General features: G+C 40.6%; 1 protein-coding gene across 11 annotated transcripts in view; it reads right to left on the reverse strand.

Moving 5' to 3' along the window:
* The window catches only part of DMD (dystrophin), a 1,935,994-nt gene that overhangs the window by 266,643 nt on the left and 1,645,853 nt on the right, over window positions 1-23,498 (reverse strand). For all 11 annotated transcript variants that reach the window (XM_043505382.1, XM_043505371.1, XM_043505378.1 and 8 more), the window contains 3 exons: window positions 19,064-19,220; window positions 9,610-9,730; window positions 8,473-8,741 (listed from right to left, as the gene is read on the reverse strand). In XM_043505382.1, the coding sequence (XP_043361317.1) occupies window positions 8,473-8,741; window positions 9,610-9,730; window positions 19,064-19,220 (547 nt within the window). The remainder of the gene's footprint in view (window positions 1-8,472; window positions 8,742-9,609; window positions 9,731-19,063; window positions 19,221-23,498) is intronic.

Raw genomic sequence — 23,498 nt, forward strand, 5'->3', positions numbered from 1 at the left:
AATGGCAATTCTACATGAATTAGCTTTTAAGACTCACTAAGAGGCCAGTGCAGAACTTAATAAGAGATATATTAAAGGAAGAAGGACAACTTAATTCAGATTGATTATAGACTTTGGTGCAGACAGCTGGAGTTCAAATGAAACTGAAAAAGAACTTCTATGCACTTCAAAGAATGCTAAGCAGATGTCTGAAATTATTATTGTAAGTTTCTTCTACAGAATCCAAAAGCACTATAGCAATGAAATAGTAAACCAGTGTTCTATTTAAATTAGGAAAGGCTATTACTTTATTAATATTCTAAAAAAGAAACAAACATAATTAAAATGTGATCTTCAATGCTCTAGCATTGACTCGGGTACTCCACCTCAATGAGACATGCAAGGGGAATTGACAGGAGAGCGTCTTCCATCAACACACTGCAGTGAAGACACCATGGTAAGTAGATCTAAGTACATCGACTTTAGCTACGTTATTCTTGTAGCTGAAGTTGAGTAACTTAGATCGATCCCCCCAGGTAGTGTAGACCAGCCCTGTGATAACTCAGTTTGGGGGTAAATACTTCCTGCACCTTTACACTATAAAACACAGAGTATGGCCCTGAGTTCCCAGAAATGATTTTACTCTCAGGACCCACATTGTAAGCATCTCTCAGCACAAACTACGGCATAACAGAACCGAACGGTGACTACTTTACTGAAACCATCCCATCTTTGCCTTTTACAGTAAGGACTACATCACTTAGGCACAGCTACCTCTCAGCAGCAGTTGTACCAGAATGACTAATTGTCAAATGCAGCAGACTTTTATGAGTAGTGAATTCTCTTCCAGCTTCCCTTAGTTCAGAACAGAATCAGGTCACTGATGTTTAATTCCCATAGCCTCTGAATATATAACTACTAAATTGCATGCAATAATTCAGTGACACTTTAAGCTCACTGCGGTACACAACAGGGCTTTTTATTTATCAAAGTCTATTTATTTTCTTTCTCTGATGACAAAAATAGCACAGCTAAGATTTAGCAACTTCTTTTAAGGAAGATCTTGCTTTTACCTCAGTTAGAGGAGGGATGTCCAAGGGACAAGGAGATCAAATGGATACAGAAAGTCATTTAGGAACAGCTGATAAGCAGTTCAACACATTTCTCACCTGCAGAGATCTGAGTGCAAATTCTGCTCAGTTCACAGAAAAAAAAAAAAGGAAGACAATCTCTAGCGAACATGTCTCAGAAGTTAGCCACAATTGTCAGTCATTGCTTCAGAAAGACTGGACTAAGCAATATGTGATGCAGACTTGGCTGCCAAGTTGAGAAAACACACTTAGGGCATGGCTACACTTGCAGATGTAGAGTACTTTGAGTTAAACCAGTCTTCGTAGAGCGCAGTAGGGAAAGCGCTGCAATCTGTCCACACTGACAGCTACAAGCGCACTGGCATGGCCACATTAGCAGCTCTTGCAATGGCCACAGGGAGCAGCACATTGTGGTAGCTATCCCAGCATTCAAGTGGCTGCAATGTGCTTTTCATATGGGGGGGTGGGGTGGAGTGTAACAGGGAGTGTGTTGTGTGTATGTGGGGGGAGAGAGAGTGGGTTTTTGCGGAGGCTGAGAGCATGCCAGCATGCTGTCTTGTAAATTCAGACAGCAGCAGACCCTCCCTTCCTCCTCTGTCTCTCTCTCTCACACACACACACAAACACAGCATTCTACACTAATGGTTGCTTTATCTCAGAGCAGATAAGCAGCCGGCACTCAGAAACGGAGCTTTAATCCACATTGCTACAGAGAGTTCAAAACAATGACAAGAGTGGCCACCTGACTTAAGGGAATTATGTGATGTTTCTGGACCTGATCAGAGTGCAGTAATGCAACACCACATACACACTCGCGGCGCTGCAGCAGGGGCACAGCAAACGTTATTCCACTCGCCGAGGTGGAGTACCAAGAGTGCTGTAACCGTGGAGTCAGAGCATTCTACGTGCCTTGCCAGTGTGGACAGGTAGTGAGCTAGTGCACCCGGGGCTCCTTTATTGCGCAGTAACTGGCAAGTGTAGCCAAGCCCTTACACGATGGGCATGTCTGTCTCTCGCTGGTGCTCTTTGCTTCACAATTTCATAATCGCAATTTTCATCATTTTTAAAAGAAAAGAGTGCACAATTTATTTCAGAAAACACAAAAACCTGGGTGGGTGACAAAGGATGGAAGAAGGCAAAAACAGACATGCATATGGATGCCTCAGTGGCTCTTTGGCGAGAGGCTAATATTCCAGCAATATTTTAGTTTATTTGGTTTTACCTAGTGCCTGCTGGTATATAGTTTAGTTTAGTATAACACAAGTTGTACAAATAGCAGAGACAAAGGGCTTAAAAGAAAACCTAAACTTTCCAAGGAGTTTCTTTACATTAAAAATCTTAAAAACAACATTTTGTATCCAATATGCGAGTTTCCTGCTATAGAGTTACTTATTCAAATGTTTAAAAGTGAAGATGCAGCAGCTAAAACCAGTTTAAGAAGTCTTGATAGTTTTCAAAGTAAGTTCACAAATAGATAGGAAAGCACAGGATTTATCTGACTAATAGGAAATACCATTGTTTCACAGTTAGCTATCCCCAAGTTGCTCTCTCTATGAGCTAAAAGAAAAGGAGTACTCGTGGCACCTTAGAGACTAACAAATTTATTTGAGCATAAGCATCCGATGAATTTGTTAGTCTCTAAGGTGCCACGAGTACTCCTTTTCTTTTTGCAAATACAGACTAACACGGCTGCTACTCTGAAACCTGTCTCTATGAGCTGATAGAGGAGAACAAAGCACTCCTCTACAGAATGGAGTTATTTGAAAACAGGACTAAACCACCTATCCTTCAGCTGGGTGGGCATTCCTGAGTTGATGACACTGGGGACAGATACTTTCATTTGGAACTGAAGTTGCCTTTGGCAACGTTCTCTTGTTCTTGCCTGAAAACTTTCATTCTTAAGTCTGTGCTGTTAATTTGCTTACAGCAGGCAGCTGCATTGCTGGTGGTTGACCTGAAGGCATATCCCTGGTGTAAGTATCAACAGTGCAGTCTATTTACAATAGCCTGTTGTTTTGGGTGTAACATCCATACTAATGCAGTAAACAACATTGCAGCTGCACTGCCTTCTGGATACCTAATCCACAAATACTGGTACAACTCCCTGAAACAATGGCTTCCAATTTTCAGAAGGCTTTCTGGGAGCCTATAGGGATTATGGGAGAAACTGTCAAACTCCCATAATTCCCTGGGGGAAATCCCATAAAACCCCTGGATCTGGCAACATTTCCTAGTTCTTTTCTCTAAATGGAAGCCTTTTTCTGCAGTAAAAGGCCTCGGGGGAACTTTGAAAAGCAGTCACAAGGCAACACTGGCAAGACAATGGAGTATGTGTGAAAAGCCAGAGAGAAAGCTGAGTAGTTCATTAATGTTCAAAGACAGCAGTATGCTGTATTTTCTGATGAAGTTCAGCACACGGAGGTGTTTTTATGTCTGAACCATGAACACTCTCTCGTTCTCAAGACATGAGATGAACATTAAGGATGAGGCTTTTCTCTTGCTCTGCAGGAAGCTAGCCCCCAAACCTCACTGTGAGATTGAGAGCTCTCATTTCCATGGAAATCACCATGGGGAAACCGGCTTCCCCAGAGAGATATTGCTCAGTTGGGTACCAGCTAACATTTGGAAATCTCACAGTGGGTGCTGTTCTGGTGGAGATTTGAAAAGGAATGTGACCAAGATGGCCACTTTGCCAGATATCACTTGTGAGATATTTCTTAGTCAGAAATGCACAAACTAAGAGCTTCTTTCCCATACGATGAATCACTGGCAGAGTATAGAGCTGTGCCAGTAACGGATTTTTTAGTTTGTTCGCAGTTATGAAAAATAAGAAAGAAATTGGTTTGGGTCGAATGAAAATCAACATTTTTTGGAATTAGTGGTGAATCAAAAAAAAGTTGGAAAAATTTCATTTGGGGTTGAACAAAAGGTTGAGTTTATTTGGGTAAGGACATTAAGGGTAAGCTTTCCAGAGGAGAAGAAGATGCTGATGTCACCTCTTCTAACATTTAGCTCAATGGGTAAGGCACTCACCGGAGCATGGGAGACCCAGGTTCAATTCCCTGCTCGGGAGTAGGGACATGAACCCAGGTCTCCCCCACACCAGGTGAGTACCCTAAACACCAGGCTATGGAGTATTCTAGGTGGGTTTCTCTCAGTCTCTCCTCTTGAAGCTGTTTCACTTTGTATAAATAATTAAATAGTCATTGCAGAAGGTACTGGAACTTGGGTGTCCCCTCCTCCCAGGTGAGTGCCCTAAGCACCAGACTTTTGACCCATTCCCAGCCATTCTGTCTCTGGCCAATTGGCTTTTCAAGTTTTTTATACAAAGCAGAACAGCTTCAACTGGAGAGACAGAAAGACCCACCCTGGAATTTGGGAACCCCATTTCTGCCAATCCATCCATTACGTCCTGCACGTTGCCAAGACGTGCAAGTTGCCTGTGTAGCAGGCGACGATTGATGGCCCTGCAGACTTGCATAACAATAGCCCCCACTGTCACTTTTGCAACTCCAAAATGATTTCCCAAGGACTGGTAGCAATTGGCATTCCAGGTTTCCACCATGTAATTGCCACTCGGTTCTCTACCATCAGTACTGCTCTCATTTTGGTGTTCCTGAGCTGATGGGCTGGTGCGAGCTGGGCACACAAATCAAAGACTGTGGGTGCATCCAGAAGTACTACAGCTCACTTCTCATCATCCAAGCTTGCGTTACAAGTCAGTGCTTGCTTCAGTGCCTCACTATTTGCAATTACTCTGTGACCACCACCAACAACCTTGATTTGGTTCTTCCTATGTCCCACAGCAAAGTGTGCTCCATGAAATCATCATGTTCCCCATGGCTGCTCTTGTATCTCTGCAAGTATTGAATGATTGTGCACCCTGTGCTTGCAACACTCCTGATGACAGCACAGAGCTGTGCAGACTCCATGCTTCTGTTAGAGGCGGTGGACTGCAACAAGTCCCGTGGGGGTTCATTGGATTTTCAAAATAGGTATGAAAATTACGGGTGAGAGATGGCATTATGGGGTGGAGAAAGTTACATGATGGGAGCTTGACCCCACAGTCCCAGTCACCCATGTGACTTGTTTCTGCCCAGCTATGCTCTGCCCAAACTCCCCAAAACACGATGTGCTAGACAGTGGTGAGTTGCACAGTGGGATGCCCACCCATAGTGCACAGTACTGTGCATCAAAACAAGCACTCCTGGTGAGTATGCACAGCGCTGATGCAAGGAGCCATGTATGCATGTGCACAAGCAATATAACAACTGCAATGACTTTTATACTGATGTAAATCGCATCAGCAAAAGTCTGTAGTGCAGACACGCCCTTCACGCCTCACATGGGTCAATGCAGCCACAGTGATGCCACAGGAAATGGGGCAGGGCTTTGCAATGCTGCAGTTCGCACCCAGGTTAGGCTGACCAGGGTACTGATTACCCAGATTAATTTGGCAATAAGGACTGGATGAAATTTTTACCCATGGCATAATCTAAGGTAGAATTCTGGCATTTGTTCAACACCACCTTGAATTTTCATACACAGATCTATGACTGTGTTTCTTTGTACGTTTTTGATTTTTCTGATTTAGATAGTTTCCTTATATTTACTGCATCATTTAAGCTTCAGATATTGGACTATTAACCATTTTCCCATCAAAGTGACAGTATTTTTTTCTTCTGGATACTTAATGGATTTATTACTGTGCTTGAAAGGTATTTACATAACTGTGTAGTATTTTATGAGAGAAAAAACATGTGTTCTGTCCCATGAAGAGTCTTCTATTGTTGAGTCATTCTTTCTTCCCTCTATATACAGAAATCAGCCAGAATCTCTTAACCTCTCTCCAATACTGCTGATAGCTGATGAAACGGATACCAGAGATGAACTGCCCTGGTTTGGGTTTGGTTTTACAAACTAAAAATCAATAGATTAAAAATCTGACAGAGTTTGGCAGAATCTAAGCCATTCCAGTTTGTCTTATATCCAAACTTCCTCAGATTGAAAAGAACAAAACTGCTCTGCTTTCCCCAACAGAAATATGGTCTTAAAAAAGCCTTTTGTTTCTAATCTTCCTGCAATACTCTTCCTGCAATACTCCCCTGATAAAATCAATCCTGTACATAAAAAAAAAACCAAAAAACAAAACCCCAACAAACTGAGGTCTTGATCCTGCAATCTATTATTCATGTGTACACTTCAAGTCAATGGGGCTACTCAGCTTAAAGTTAAGCATGTGTGTAAGACTTTGTCTGGAAATTGAACAACGATACTTTTGTTGTTCAGAGGTGTGAAAAAAACCACCCCCCTGAACGACAAAAGTTTTGCCTACAAAAAGCGCCGGTGTGAACAGCGCTTTGTTGGCAGGAGTGCTCTCCTGCCGGCAAAGCTACCACCGTTCATTCGGTGTGGAAGTATTTTGTCGGCAGAAGAGCTCTCTCCTGCTGTAGTGGCACAGCCGTGTCACTAAAAGGTGCGTAGGGTGGACAAAGCCTTGATTTTGCAGGATCAGGACTGAAGGCTTCTTTGACCTAGCTCTAATGTTCATACTTTGTGTATATTTAAATTGAAATGCAAATTTAAAAAATCCCTAAAGCTAGTACATCTTATATTTAGAAGAACTGCTTTTCTTGAGTTATTTCTTCTTAAAACATATACTTAAAAAACCATGTGATTTTTTAAAAAATATATATTTAACTCAATATGTTAAACCAGAAGTTGGTCCAAAAAAATATATTAACTCACCCACCTTGTCTCTCTAATATCCTGGGACTAACACAGCTACAACAAAACAGCAAACAATCATGCATTCCGTAATTTATGACAATGGCTTTTAAACTGCAGACACAACTGGAGCTTTCTCATTGGTTATTTATGTTATAGACATGACTACATTGCCCAGCAAATGCTCACATCTATCTACTTTCACTATTCATGTAGAAATTCTATTTCCTTAGAGCAATAACAACACTCTAGGCAGTGCATTCTGAGGCAATTACTGCACTTCTCAGGTAGTTAACATTACTCAGCCTTTGGCCTTGTGCCTTGTAACACCACCCAAATAGTATTATCATTGCTTAGAAATGCACTGCCTGGAGTGCTATGTATCTTACCTATGATACAACTCTCACACAGGGATTGAAATATTATCACTTATAAAGGGTTTGAAATCCCATATGTGTACACACACAGTTTTTCCATTTGCAGTTTAGCCAATGTTATAATAGAATAAAAATGTTATAATTAGGGCTAATATATAGTTTTCAAGTAGATCTTGTCAGGAATTTTTTGACAAAACTTTTTTTTTTAAGCAAATATTGACTCATATGTCTTAGTTTTGACGGAACTTTCATTGGGAAGGTTTCTCGGGTCAAGGACGGAATGTCTGGTCAAACCCAGAAAGAGATCCACCCAAGCGGACAGAACACTCACCTAAGACGTGGATGACTCAGGTTTAAGCCCCTACTCTGCCTAACTCGGTGCAAGGACTTGAATTCGGAATTCTCACATCCCAAGTGAGTATCCTATCAAGTCAGTCTCTGCTGTTGGAGCTGTTTCACTTTGTGTAAGTAGTTAAAAATTCATTAAGACACAAAATAGGTGTCAGACCTTTTATTTGTCATCTATGATCTTAACAGAATCTTGCAGACTCTTCAAATTTCTTATATACTTAATCCTTATGGAAATCTTTTGCACTGGCTACAATTGATTTTTTTTTCTGATTAATGGCTTTTTTTCCCGTTATTTTTCATAATAAAGTTTTCTCTTCAACACAGTTTGACAAATGACGTTCTACCAGAGAGCATTCTGCAAGTTGACCAAAATTCCCAAGTATTAATTTTAAAAACAAAACAAAACAAAAAACCTAACTCAACAGATCTACTCATTAGGGACAGCAGGTCAGGGAATACCTTCCCTGTGATGAAATCATGGGGGGTGGGGGGAGAAAAAAAATCTATTTTTTAAAAATCAGTTTAATCTAATGTGGAGTTACAAACACAATTATACAATCTTAATTGTATGGTTACATGACTATAATACGGGGTAGAATTAAGTTTGTTTGGGTGCCCTAACTGCAATTCTATACCTTAACATGTCTGGATTTATTTTAAATTTAATCTTAACACTAAATTCCCTGGGTTAATAGTATCTATGCTGGGGATAATTAGACATTCTTATATTTTTTGCCATAAATTACTCATGTATACTTTTAATTGGAACTCCATGTTAACATTGATTTCATTGGCGGAATTAGATCATTCTTTAAATGTTGCAATTCTTTAAAATCAGCCAACACTTCATTTTAAAAGTTGTTTCTTGATTGAGGAGAACAACAGTCAAAACAAGATCAATTACATTTTTCTACCACAAATGTTGAAGAGTAGAAGCCCACTGATACCTTGACTTTTTCTAGGTAATCCTGCAGAGAGTCAATTAGCAGATCCCCCACTGGCTGCCAGGAACCCTTGGTCACTTCAGCCTGGCGCAACTTCAGGTCCAGTTCATCCATTGCCTCCTGGAGCTCCTGTAGTCTTTCAAGAGCCTCATCTATCTTCTTTTGCCAGTCAGCAGAATGCCGGTTCAGTTTATCCCATTCAGTTTTGACCTCATCTGCCTGTCTTCGAAGGAGTTCAGTGACATTCTGGGCCCTTTCTTCAGGAGACAGCTCTAAATGTGAAGTTCAACAGGCCATTAGAGCATATTCTATCTTATAAGGAAAATAACTTTCGGAGCAAGACTGAAATGTTCAAAAGCACAGCAAGAAAACTATTCATAACCAGAGACATCTATCAAATATACTTTATTAATGCACAATAATTTGGGGTCCCTCAACAAATCCTAGTCCTATTATATATCACAGTGTAATAATTTTCTAAGTATTCAGTTAGGGGCCCATATTCCACAAAGAATTTAGGTATATGCTTACTTTTCAAATGGACTTGAGCATGTCTTTAAGTCCATTCTCATTCAGCAAAGGACTTGTGAAAATGCTTAAATTTAAGCATGTGCTTAAGTCTCCCTGAAAGTTAAGAACATGTTTAAGAGCTTTGCTGAACTGGGACCACAAGAATCAAGCAAAGATCTTGAGTTGTAACTGGCACACACACAGTTTCTATTTAAGCAATCTGCTTTTTTCTAGAGCATTTTATACTAAATGTTGAGCCAAATAAATTTCAGGATGGTCAGCTGAAATTTTCTTTGGTAAGCTTTTCAAATTGGCATGGATTTCCTATCTCTAAGAGGTTAACTACTGAAATTTATGAATCACAAATTGGTCTATAAGTTATACATCCACACAAGAGGTTTTGAGCTCTTCACAGTGTTTCTTTTAAATATGCACATTTATTTATATAGTGTGGAGAAGGACTTCTAAATCCTGGTTTCAGCTATCCTTTTTTTAGTTCAGGTTATGAGATAGTGATACGCAGCTTGGAGTATATAAGAGCTGCCCTGACAGTGGCAGTAAGAATTTATGGTCTTTCAATCATCACTGATCCTTCTATCAATATGTTATTACAGCTCTACATTCAACTACCTCTAGGCTGCTGGTAGAGCTTCTCCAGTCCCTCCAGAGGCTGCTCTGCCAGGTACACTCGCACGGTCTCAAGTGCACTCATGATAACAGGTTCTTTAGTTTTTAACTCCCTCTTGAAGGCCTGTGAAGTGAAACAAATACAATGTAAATTGGGGATGTAAAGCCATATTAAATGCTAGTCCTCGGTGCTGTCAACTTTAGTATAAAATTCCCAGCATCAACTTCAACCTGGATTACTACAAATAGGTGTCAACAAGATGAGATGGAAGATCATTGTCAGCATTTGATTAACCAGAAACCACATTTGTTTTCTGAGGGGCCAATGAGCATTTAGAATGTTGCAAAATGGAAGGAGAGGCTGATTAAGCCGTTCACTGTGTGAAGGGATCCCTTCTGTGACTAATGTCAGAGTCAAACTTTGAAACCTAGCTGGAAGGGACAAGGCTTCAGCAGGCTTTGCAATGAACAGCACTGGCACAGCTACTGCTGCCTGAGAGGCAAAAGATTTCCAGACTGTAATGGGAAATCCAAGCTATCACTGTTGCTACTGCTGCTGTGCCAGAAAAAAAGAAGTGCATTTTTATTGCTACAATGACGCTTTATAATAACGGCTATAGTTCTGAGGTACATTCAGTGTCATCACGTTAAACACCATGTGCTCCTTTGGTACTGAGGCAGACGTAATAGATGCACAGCATGTTGAGGAAGCACATACTCTCTTCCAGAAATGTCAAATGCATGCAGAGGAGGAAATCACCTTCCATTTTCAATTGAAGTCCAGAGGCCAATCTAGGAATACATGCTAGCATCAACCCACAGCAGATTTCCCAATACTATCCTTGGGAGATTTATATAGAGATCATGGGCAGAATATGGTCCTTGATGTAGTAACAACACTTTTAGCTATTTTTATCATTATTTGTTAAAAATCTTAACATCACTCAGTGGGAAAATGTGGTCATCTTCTTGATCACTGTTATTTTGTCTTCCCCCTCCTTTCCCATCCTTTCTTTGCTTTCCTCTCCCTTTCCTATCTTCTCTTCCTTTCTTCTCTTTGCATTTTCTTCCCTCCAATAACTTCCACCACTCTTGTTTATCCCATCTGTTAATGTGATTAGCCGTCAATTAGTTAAAGGTTGACATTAAAAAGTGCCATCATTAGGTTGCAGAGCTAACACCAATCCAATGAATGAGACACAGTGGAGCACACATTTCTCCATAGCAGACTCAGGAACATTCCACTGGTTTACATTTGGAAGGTTTTTTTCGCAACCATGAAAGCTAGAAACTGTGTGTTTGTTTCTTTTAAAGAAAGTTTTGATTACACAGAATCTGAATCTAACACGCAGGCCAGGTAAATACATCTAGATCTAGATCTAGGGCTAGATCTAGAATATAGGCTGAGTGTTTGACACTGAATTACTTTGTGTATTGTATTATACCTCTGAGCATTCTCTGGTGGTTTATTTCAAAGTTTTAACTGTCTTGGTTATAAATGAGAGCTTAATTTATAGAGTTCTTATGCGGTATCGTGCTGTTGTAAAAGACATGGAAAGTACTAGTGTAATTATTGCAAGGAGGAGAGCTATATGTCATGAGTGGCAAAAGCACACATTACTTATGAAGGTTTTGCTTTTAGGTTAATAGGAAATACTTTTTACAAAGAATTATATGAGTTACTTGAACAATAAATTCAGTCAAAATTAGTTTTGATAATGTGTTTAACTAAAATGATTAAAGGAATTAGTAAACAAAAAGCCCAGAAATTGAAGGTTAAAGTCATCAGCTGATTATACTGTGAACTACATTTGAAATTAAATGTCATACACAGAGCCCCCAAATGAATGCCTCCTGTGGCTATTAATGAGAGTCACAGCTGTAGTTCATGGTGAAAAAGTTGGCATGTTAACAATTTTGAGACATTTTTGTCAAATAAGTTAAGAACATGCACACAGTAGCTACTGTGTAAAGCTAAATAACTAACTACATTATTTTGTTTTTTTAAAATACTTGAGAACTCCCAATGAATTGGATGAAAATTTATTGTAAGAGACTCTTGATCTTGAGATCAGTAAAATCATTTGAAGAATGTTGAGTAACTTCTTGAAGTGCATGGTATAATCACTAAAGTTGAACTCTGCAATGGACATCAACAGACTTGGGCTGTTCTCTGAATATACCACCATCTAAGTTGAGTCAATTAGAGGAATTTCTTGCTGATGCATCTTTATGACTTATGCTTACTCTAATGTTGACTATTTTGAGAATCTGACATTTTGATTTGTATGAGTGAGAAACAATGCTATTTTGTCTTTGTTTCATAAGTTTTCGTATCTGCTAACTGTAATGGCTAGATCAACATATCATTTCTTGGCATATTTAAATGTCTTTTGTTTGGGCTACTAATACTGTGTGTAAGTTTTAACTTTATGACCCAGTCAGCATTTTAAATTATTGCCAAGGTACAATCAATTTAATCCTCCCCAGCCAAATGATGGATGAATAGTTCTGAGTCAAAAGGAAAATTGCACGTAGTTTGTGCTAACATATTATAAGTTATTTTTGATTATTAATACTGGGCAAAAACTGAGGCCTTTACTACCACTTAAGTCAATGGATATTTGCCTAACAACTGAATGAAAACTGAGAATCAGATTAAATTATACATTTATTTCAATTTGTGCCTGGCCCTTGCATGATGTGCAAGAGGAGGGAAGGACAAGCAAGGAAAAACTTATGTTTAGCTCTCACATGGATCCCACTCCTGCTCATCCTATAGAAGGGCAGACCCCAATCCAGCCCTCTAGAATGCAGGTGCTGTGTGCTGGGATATATCCTGTCTTCAGAAGTTTCCACTGAGAAAGGACATGTGCAGACTTTGCCAATAGTATCACAATTAACCCCTAGATTTAGCCTGTCATTATTATCCACTACCCAAGGGATGCAATGTGCTTTGTAGACATGCCAGAAGATAGATCCTTTCCCTGAAAAGCTTACATTTTAAAAGCAATCCAAACAGACAACATATGAACAAAGGACTGCTCCCTGCCCATGCCCAAAGAAAGCACGGAGGAGGCAGAGCTGTTCTGATGAAGAAAGCAATACAACTACAATTTCCATGTCTTAAGGGCTGTGTAGGAGTGCATGTTTTCATCTGCACTGCTGGGAAGGGGTAGTAGGTACCTTTCTTCAGACAGTTTCCACTGTTGGCAGAATACTGTGGGCTAAACTGTGCCTAGCTGAGTGGATGTGTAAAGGGTGGGGAGGGCACAAAACATTCTCCCTTACCCTTGTCCCTGATGCAAGGGACACTAGATGTAGTGGCACTAGATTCCCTGAAGAGGACACAGCTATATTCCCTTCCCTTCTCCAGGACACTAGAGTTAGGACAGGTGGGACGGAATATGTACCCCATCCTGTAACAGGATGTAATAGGGGATACTTGCCTCATGCACAATGGCTTCTGAAGCTGCTGGTGATATATAGCCTTACAGCACTGGCAACGGCTTAAACCTTCAATTCTGCCATGATATATTTGATATATAGCTCTAAACAGAGATCTGTGTTGACACCCAGAAGAACTATGCCTGTGTCTTTATTGCCTCTTCTTCATAGTGTTCTATTCTGCACATTATGTTAAGCTGCTGATGCTATGAAGTAAGTCTACACAGGCCAAGTGTTTGAATAATTCCCAACATGTTGTGGCAGCCATCCCTGTCCTCTCTCCCTCCTGCTGAATTCATTTTGGTCTGCAAACATCTAGTAGGCTAAATGATACATTGCAGCCATTAGAACAAAAAAGTTTTAGGCTGAGGCAAAGTCAGGTGCACCATAGCACTTCATTAAAATGGATGTGCTCACTCCACAGTGCCACATTTGATTGGAAATTCTCACTGTATGAAGACAGTGTTGGCTTTTCTATGCTAAGATTCTTTCTAGTGTGGTATATTCATGTGAATGTAGTTATTAGCTCAAAACGGTAGAGCTCAAAAATGGTAACAAACTGACATTCTCTCTTCTTTTTGGGGAAAAAAGAAGAATTTATCAACCTAAAGCCCTGACAAATGCATGCCAACAGTAAGCAGCCTATCACTGATAACTGAATTAACCTAAATGCATGTCTAATTTACATCCAATGATTTCAGGCTAATTTTATTGAATTCTTGAATTTCTTCCACACTTTGTGGTGTCTGCAGAGGAAATCGAACATGCATAATATATGACCTGACAAAAGAAAAAGTAAGCTGCTTTATTTAAGCCTTTCTTTTTGTAATCAGCACCAGAGGTGTAATTACAGTCTGTCCACCATTTTAATAATGCATATATTGATTATTTCACCTCAGACCTCCACCAGCCCCTTGTGGGGAGCTTCTGGGGTGTCCCTAGATCTCTTCAGTTAGACAAGTACAAATATTTTAAACTGAGAGATGAAAATACAATGAAAAGGACAGTGTAGTATCAGTAAAATGAAACATTACTCCCTGATCCTGTAGAAAGACAAGTCTCCCAATATTCTATTTCAATGGGATTTGAGCAGGAATTAAATGGATTCAGGACGAATATGGTTTTCCAGGATAAATTCCTTTTTTAGAAAAAATTACCCTCTTTAAGCTCTAACTAGATCAGTGTTTCCCAAACTTGGGACACTGCTTGTTCAGGGAAAGCCTCTGGTGGGCTGTGCTGGTTTGTTTACCTGCCGCGTCCGCAGGTTCGACCGATTGCAGCTCCCACTGGCCACAGTTCACTGCTGCAGGCCAATGGGGGCTGCGGGAAACCGCGTCTGGTATGTCTCTCAGCCCGCGCCACTACCCGCAGCCCCCAGTGGCCTAGAGCAGCGAACCGTGGCCAGTGGGAGCCACGATCGGCCGAACCTGAGGACGCGGCAGGAAAACAAACCAGCCTGGCCCGCCAGGGGCTTTCCCTGCACAAGCGGCATCCCAAGTTTGGGAAACACTGACCTAGATTAATAAAAAAAGCGGGTTATAGTCATGTCTACACTACCACTGAATGTATTCAGGCAACAACTATGCTTCAACACAGTCACTGCTATCCTGGTTTCCCCGGGATGCCCCCTCAATGAATTAATTAACTTGCTATTAAATTGTTATTAACTCTTAATAAACATCACTACATAAGCTTCTTAGGCGATAATATAAAGAATGATCTGGCTAGTGAAATGCTCAGGAAAAGGGGAAAAAAAAGAGCGTGTCTATACCAGGAATAAACTCCATGCCAGGACGTACGAGGAACAACACATGCATGCTCATACTTATTGCTAGCATGATTTCACTATAACGGATATTATCCATCCATGACACCATGATTATTAAGGCAATAATATATGTCTGCTGTCATGACCAGGAAATCTGTAAACTGACACAAGGTCCATGCCATTCAGGAAAAATAGAGCAGAGAACGAAACAGAAAACTTCAAATACAGAATCGTCAAAGACAACTTGAAGCTGGCAGAGCTTTTTACTGATCTTGCTTCCCTCCCTCTCCACAAGAGGTCTTTGAAGAGTTGACAGTGTGACCTAATTTCAAAGATTATCTTTTGTTCTTTTTTCCACAGGGAACCCAACTGCCTATAACTAGACTGGTATCATGTTAAACTACAAAAGTGCTACTGCACGGGGAAAAAAAAAGAAAGAAACGAAAGAAAAGATGCTTTCTACAAGTAACTAAACTGTTCTTGCTTTGATACTGTGAAATGACTAGGGATTGTGACCAAGAGAGTTGTGTCCATGTGCATGTGTGTACCTACAGCTGTGGGACAAAAAGAGAAGAGGGAAGAAGAGCTGGGTTATTCTGTAATGTCACTTTGCAACTATTTGTGAAAATTTATGTTTATGTAGCACACAAAAAACTGGACAAACTTAAACTAATATGGAAACCACACAAGGATCTCTTAATCCATTACTGAAGTATCACCACCTCTAGGATGGAACGTGACTGCTTTTTAAACCATGTCCGTACACTGTGATACTGTAAAACATTTTACGTCTATGAAGAATACCTTATTTGACTGAAAAGTATACAGGGTGGTGAATGTTTTTAAGTACTTAGACATGGTGTTAAGTACTGAAACCCTAACTCAAGGAACCATTTCTTTCTCGTAATGGTCTTGCCAGGTTTGGCATTATCTCATATTTTCTCTTTTGGTGAAAGGGGCAGAGATAGGGTAGCAGCAAAGAGCTATGGTAACTGCTGCATTATTTAAGTTTTCTGGCTCCTTAGCAGTCCGGCTAGAATCTGTGCATCAGCGAAGGAATACTTACCACAGGCCATAGAATAGCTGTGCAGCAAATTGTGGAGCAGCTCTGTGCAAACTGCTTCAGCCAAATGGCTAAAGTAGTCCCTCATGCACCTTGTATAGCACCATTACTTGAGAGATGGTAGGAAGGAGATAACTTGGTCCATTCAGTAGTGAATCCTCTGGCCCATCCCTTTCTCAGACAACTCCCCGAATAAGGCTTTGCAAGGAGTGTGCCTCTTTTTCAAAGTGCCTTCTCCCTGCATAGCAGGAATGCATTGGTTCCACTTCCAGGAATCCAATTGCAAGGGCAGGATTTGTCACTTTAAACTCAATCCAGAAAAGACAGATGACACTGGTAGGTACTGCAAGAAGAATCATTCTGAGGAACTAGTGAAGTTTCCTCTATTTGTTATGTCTAACCTCTATTTTCTCGGTTCAGTGTCTCTTTGGATGCTTCACTGCTCCTAGATTCCAAGGAGCTAGCAGTAACCAGAAATAACTTGTATTATATTCAGCTTGCAGGAAGGTGTGGCCTTTCTTATGCTGATCTCACCACTATTATTCCTGCATTTGTCACATTCAGACTGAAGCAATACACTTTATTTTGGGCTGCCTCCCCAACCTATGACCTCATCAAACAGATGGAAAATACCAGTCTCCTGGTTCCATTTACCTGAACACTGGTCCATTCCCCAAGGAGTAACACCTCTCTAATACTGATACCAAAAATGCCATGTGTGGTCAGAACCTTGATTTTACATTTTGTTCAGAATACACTGAAAAGGGGATATATGTCAAAATAAAAGCTGTGTACTTGCAACCATTTACAGCAACGTATCATGAAAACATCTTAAGATGTCCCACAAATATAATGAAGTAGTTACTGAATGGGGTTATCTCTGATACTTGTTTTTAGCTCTTAATATGTCACTAGTGATTAAGCCTGAGGTACAGACTATAGGTACTAAAACGTATTTCATAGTTCTAAAGATGCGTTAGGAAATACACATGAACCGGCACCTATCAAACACCTAAAGGTGTCTTCTTGCTGTTTGCATGGAAATTAACAGAATAAGGTTAATATGAAACAATATAGGAATGTAGCTCGACTCATAAATGTATTTTTATGCACACCTTTTTAAGCACATCAAGAGGTGTCATCTTTTGGATGAATACTTTAGGAGCCAGAGGGTAGTTTGCAGTGCCCTTGCCCATTTGATCCTTGGTCTTTCTGCTGAGACTGCCAAATGTCATGACAGTTTTAGATGTGCATACCTGTCCACCAGGGGTGAAAGTAAGTCGAGTGACTTACTGGTACTCTGGGGCCAGCTCTGGCCGCCAGAAAGGGGCGGGGCCTAGGGTGGAAAGGGCGGGGTTGAGGGAATCGGAGCCAGCCCCAGCTCACCCTGAAAGGTAATTGCCCCCCCCCAGGGTAGCAGCAGCAGCCCAGGGCTCCAGAGGCTATTTAAAGGACCTGGGGCTCCCCTCTTCTACAGCCCTGGCCCTTTAAATAGCCGCCAGAGCCCTGGGGAAGCAGCGGGGCTCAGCGGCTATTTAAAGGACCGGGGCAGCAGAGGCAGCTGGAGCCCCGGCCGTTTAAATAGCCCCTGGAGCCCCCGCGACACCAGGGCTCCGGGGGCTATTTAAAGGGCCCACGGCTCCCCTGCTTCTACTGCCCTGGTCCTTTAAATAGCCGCCGGAGCCCTGGAGTAGCGGTGGTGGGGCTCCAGCAGCTATTTAAAGGGCTCGGGTGGTAGAAGCAGGGGAGTCCCAGGCCCTTTAAATAGCTGCCGGAGCCCTGCAGCTGCTACCCCAGGGCTCCAGCAGCAGGACTCTGGAGGCCCTTTAAATTGCCTCCTGGGGAAGCCGGGCTGCCCCAGTACGGTGCACCGGCTCTTACCGGTATGCCATACCAGCTTACTTTCACCTCTGCTGCCCACTGGCATTTAGATCAGCAACTGTTTTCATATATGATGCTGACCAACCATTAAAAAGGAATACGTTTTAGTTCCTATAGGTTTAGATTGCATTTCAATACATAACTTAGAAGTGAAAGATGCCATATCCCATTACCAATCTTCTGAACCACCTATTTCCTGCTTGATTAAATGAGGATTATTCTAGCCATTGTTAGTAGCTGTCCAGGTTTCCAAAACATCCTATGATACTTGTAACAGAGGGCACCTGGCCCTCCTGGCTCCTGCTTCTGCTAGGTTCAGATAAAGTCACTCAGAGACCCTTGGGTTCTGAAACCACTGGTGCTTTTATTTACAAGTTTGTGCTTCCACCACCTTCTCACCATACACAGCTCTGGGTTCCTCATGTCTGAGCCCAGGAGGGAAGGGCTTTCTCCCTCCCTGCCTGCACTCCCTCACTCTCCTCCGTCCCACCACCCTCACTTCCTTGCCTCTTATATAGCCCTGGACTATTTGGGCTGGCAGCTGACTTTCATTCCCCAATTAGGACCATGTTCTTTCCAGCCAGCTCCACTTTATTCACTGAAATGGGGATGGCAGGGGGTTGATCTTGCAGTCTTCCTGCTCAGCACCCTGTCACAGTACTTTCCCAAAGGCATATGGGAATGACACTGAAGTGGTGCTAAAACATTCCCTTCTCCAGCAACACTGATTGTGTAAGCACTGTGTAAAAAATTATATTTATTCGTTTTGTGTGATGACATAACAGTGGGTCTGTTTGCCGACAGAGTCATTGCACTATCCATACTTGTATCAGAAAAAGGAACGCTAGAAAGCACCCAATTGTCAGAGGTGATACAATAAGCCTAACCTGTATTCTTTTTTGTTTTTCCTTTTGCTACAAGTGACCACAAAGTTAAACAAAACTGTCTGGGGACTTACAGTCTGAAGGTCCTATTTTGGTGCTAAGTACTCATAACCTCATTAGGAAGGGGGAGTGGGTTTTAGTAGGAGGCATTATGGTTGGAGTAATTAGGGCAAATGCAAAGTACCCAGGAAAACAGTAGTAGTAGCATTATTAATAATAGAATTTTAAATTGCACTTTAGGCTGTGATTTTCAAAGTGCATAGGGGCATTAGGTGCCTTTGAAAATTCCACTCTTTATTATCTCTAAAATATATTTTAAATGGAACCACCCTTCCTCCAACAAAGAGGGTTTCAACTCTCATCCAATCTATACACAACATATACCCTTTGAAAGATCATTCAAAAAGATCTTACCCTGTGTGCATCATTCTGCTTCTGCACAGTGGGAAGATCCCCACCAATAGGTGCTTGCTGCTTTAATTCATCATCCTTCAGCTGCAACCATGCCAGGAGTTCCTGAAGAGAGAGGTGTAGACGCTTCCACTGGTCAGAACTGGCTTCTAAATGGGATCTGCAAGGCATATATTATTGCATCAGCTGTAGGGAAAATAACTAACTGTTTTCTTTACAATGACAAAAAGAAAAGGAGTACTTGTGGCACCTTACAGACTAACAAATTTATTTGCGCATAAGCTTTCGTGAGCTACAGCTCACTTCATCGGATGTATTTGGTGGAAAATACAAATGCATCCGATGAAGTGAGCTGTAGCTCACGAAAGCTTACGCTCAAATAAATTTGTTCGTCTCTAAGGTGCCACAAGTACTCCTTTTCTTTTTGCGAATACAGACTAACACGGCTGCTACTCTGAAACTTTACAATGACCGTAATAAAAAAAGTCACACTCCAGGGTGAGGTTAGATGTCATTGGTTAAGGTCATGACAGAGCCTGCACTCACTCTTGAAGGTTCTTGGCAGTGGTTATTAATCCAGTGATCATTAAAATTAGAAATAAAGGGACTATTCCAATGCCCACTTAAATGGGTTTTGAATTTGGCTATATCAGCACTGGCTTGAGTGAAGTACCTCAGTCCTGACCTGAAACACACCTGCTATTCCAATCCTGTTTTTTTCTTGAACAGAGAGTGACAGCTTTTTTTTGCTAAATATGCAAAACTAACTCATCAATCACTTGAGACCTCAAACCAGAGACTGAACTTTCATCTCCAGAGAAGCAGAACGACTTGCCTATTCCACTGTGGCAGCTAGTCCATCACACAATAGACTCATGCAGGTTTCAGAGTAGCAGCCGTGTTAGTCTGAATTCGCAAAAAGAAAAGGAGTACTTGTGGTACCTTAGAGACTAACAAATTTATTAGAGCATAAGCTTTCGTGAGCTGTGAAGTGAGCTGTAGCTCACGAAAGCTTATGCTCTAATAAATTTGTTAGTCTCTAAGGTGCCACAAGTACTCCTTTTCTTTTTTAGACTCATGCAGTTACTCCTCCTCAAATTACAGATGGAGGAGTGACAAATGACAGAATTGATGCCAAGTTCCCACAAACATAAACATTGAATTTAGTACATTATTTTATAAATAAACAAATCAATGATTTATGCTACAGAATGTTTGTGCCATTTGAAAGTAGGATGTGAGAGAAATAAAATACATCACTGGAGAAAAGCAAAGAGAGAGCATAACCCTGGTCAAATCAGCATCATAAGGAGCATCTCTCTATTGCAGTGGTTCCCAAACTTGTTCTGCCGCTTGCGCAGGGAAAGCCCCTGGTGGGCCGGGCTGGTTTGTTTACCTGCCGTGTCCGCAGGTTCGGCCGATCACGGCTCCCAATGGCCACGGTTTGCTGCTCCAGGCCAATGGGAGCTGCTGAAAGCGGCAGCCAGTACATCCCTCAGCCCGCGCCGCTTCCAGCAGCTCCATTGGCCTGGAGCAGCGAACCGCAGACACTGGGAGCTGCGATCGGCTGAACCTGCAGACCCGGCAGGTAAACAAACCGGCCTGGTCCGCCAGGGGCTTTCCCTGCACAAGCGGCGGAACAAGTTTGGGAACCGCTGCTCTACTGCTTACTTGTTATCCGTACTTGGTGCTTAATACACCAAATCTAACGTTGAGCCTAATAATATCAAGTAATTACTTACTATAAACAGATCTATTGTAGGAAGGAGACTGAATAGAGCATCTCTGTATTGAATAATTTATTGTTTATACTGTATTTATTTGTATTGCATAATACTTTTTCCCCTCTAACACATTGGAATGCATATAACACTATTATTAATGTTGCCATTGTATAATTTTTGCAGGAAGAACTCCTTAATGAGTTTTCATTGCTTTTAATAGTCTATCGCATTAGTTCGGATCCAAACAATATAATACAACAGCTAAGGCATGAAAATGTTGAATCCAATTCCCCCACCAAAAGATGTATATTAGCTTTGAAATTTAAGTTTATTTTGCCTCTATTTAACCTCCAACTTTGCTTATCCGGGAACCTTTTACATCCCATTTTCTGATATCATTCAATATTTGTATTGTCAGGTAATTAATAATATGCCACTATACACTTCAAGGAATGGGGCTGTGAGGAAGAGTGCCACACATGGACTCCCTGTGGTTTTCAGGATCTCCTGATTCGGATTTGATAAGGACTAGTGAATACAGGCAATTTTTTTAAAAAAATGCTCTACTGCACCTACAGTAATATCTGATCTTGTACACCAGGTCAGCAAAGTGTTGAGTAAAGAGAATAGAGTTGCAAAGACAAGCTTGTAGAGTAACAATGTCTAGATGTTTTGACTCATGAATTTGTGCAGGAGGTCACAATTCCCCCCCACCACCACCATTTTGAAAACTACTGTCATTATGAGGGAGAAGAGCACACAGGGGCATGCAGGCCCCTCCCTATGCAAGAAAACTACATCATCACCTGAGTGATCGGTGTGCTTTCTTGACCCCTCCATGTAGTCTGCCTTCTCTCATTTTTATCGCAAAACATGCTTTCCTAAAACAATCAAGAGGATGGCCTTTCAGATTGTCATCCTACGTTTTATGGCTTACATTCTAAAAGGTGATTATATTGTGGAATACATACTTCATTCCTCTTTGCCTGGTGTGTTACTGAGTAAAATTTTCAAAATCACCTCAGTGACTTAACAGTCTCAATCCTAGTTTCAAAAATGTCTCAAAGTTACTTAGCTGCTTCTGAAGATTTTACCCACTGTCTTGTTTTGAATTTGTAAAACATGAAGGATAAGTGTCCTTTTAACATCAAATTGAGAAAAAAAATCATTAAATTGAAAGAAATCATTCATGGAATTTTCCCCTGACATTCGAATGCAACTCATAATTTTTCCCAATTCAAGTCCATGAATTGCTGCCTAATGCTCATCTTTGAATCAAACTACAGCATTTAAGCTCCATACTGCAACATCAATCTAACTCATTCTTTTAGTTCTGCACAAATTTGATTGCAGGGCAAGCTTCTGTTACAAAACCTCTCTATAGTATATACTGTCAATTATGGGGAATAGTACCAAATCATGTAATGCAAAGAAATATCCCCTCTGGACTAGACTGAGTACCAAACTAATTTCAATTTTTTAGTCAGTCATATCTGAACTCAGTGGTTTAAAAGCTAAAGCATTATCTCTTTACCTTACAAGTTTTGTTTATTCCGAATCCTTCATTATGACCAACTGTTTGAAAGATTAAGCCCATTGCTTTACACGTTTAATTTAAGAGTATAAAGCAACTGTGATAAACTAGGGTTACTATTTTTGACTTGATTAAACACATCAATAATTGAATGGCAGTAGCTGGGATGTAGAAAGTCTCATCTATTAAATTTCCCGTGTTTGGCCAACATGCTCTTTTTCTTTTCTTAAACCTCTTTTTATATCAGCAAGATCATGGGTAAAAAGGCATTTGAAGAAAAAGAACTCAACATAATGCTTTAAATGGTTACATCCCTTTTCTTTTGCTCATCGAAAAAAAAATCTGTCTTCTTTTCTTTACTTCAACTACCAGTATCTTTTCAGCCTCACATCTTTCATTTATTTTTAATGATTGATGTTATGAAGATGGCTTTTGTCATTACACACACTGACCTCCCTCAGGGCTTGAGCTTCAAAAGCTAATTTTTCATACATTACTTTGAAAATGCTTCTGCCTTTTGATGCCCTCTGAACTACCACCAACATACAACAAATGAAAGAGTGACTGAAAGTGAGTGCATTGGAGCCAGGAACTCTATTGTAAAAGGCATATTTGTAAATAGAAGATTTGTGGATAGTTTCTCCAGTAAAGAAATCCTAAACCCTTAGAGGTTTGCACCTCCATTAGATCTTTTGTAACATCACCCTTTATTATATGCTTTCTTCAAGAAGAAGTTTGATTTCTCATGAAACCCAGAGAGATATTTACCCTTGGATTTAAGTTTTAACTTTGCCCCCTCTTTATCTAAGGGAAGAAACCTAAAATAACATATGCTCTCATCTGTAAATTTATTCTTAGTTTTGCACTGGAAAGAAGAGACTCACAAATGCAGTGCATAATAATTATTATGTTATTTAATCACTTCTCTTTTATGTCACATTGATAAGGCATACCCAACTCTGTAAAAAGCCTGCATTTAGAGAGAGTTATTATTTAAGCACACTACTCTCTTTTTCTAGAACACAACTGTGATTATAAAACCTCATCATGTTCCTCATATCCTAATCCCCCACAGTCATTTCTGTACCATGTTAACGAATCATTGTTTGAAAGTAATTCAACATTCAAAATACCATGAATCACATAAAACTATAATGAATGAAATAGCACCATCAGAAAC

This window comes from Dermochelys coriacea, chromosome 1 (genome assembly GCF_009764565.3).
Source record: "Dermochelys coriacea isolate rDerCor1 chromosome 1, rDerCor1.pri.v4, whole genome shotgun sequence".
NCBI classification, from domain to species: Eukaryota; Metazoa; Chordata; order Testudines; family Dermochelyidae; genus Dermochelys; species Dermochelys coriacea.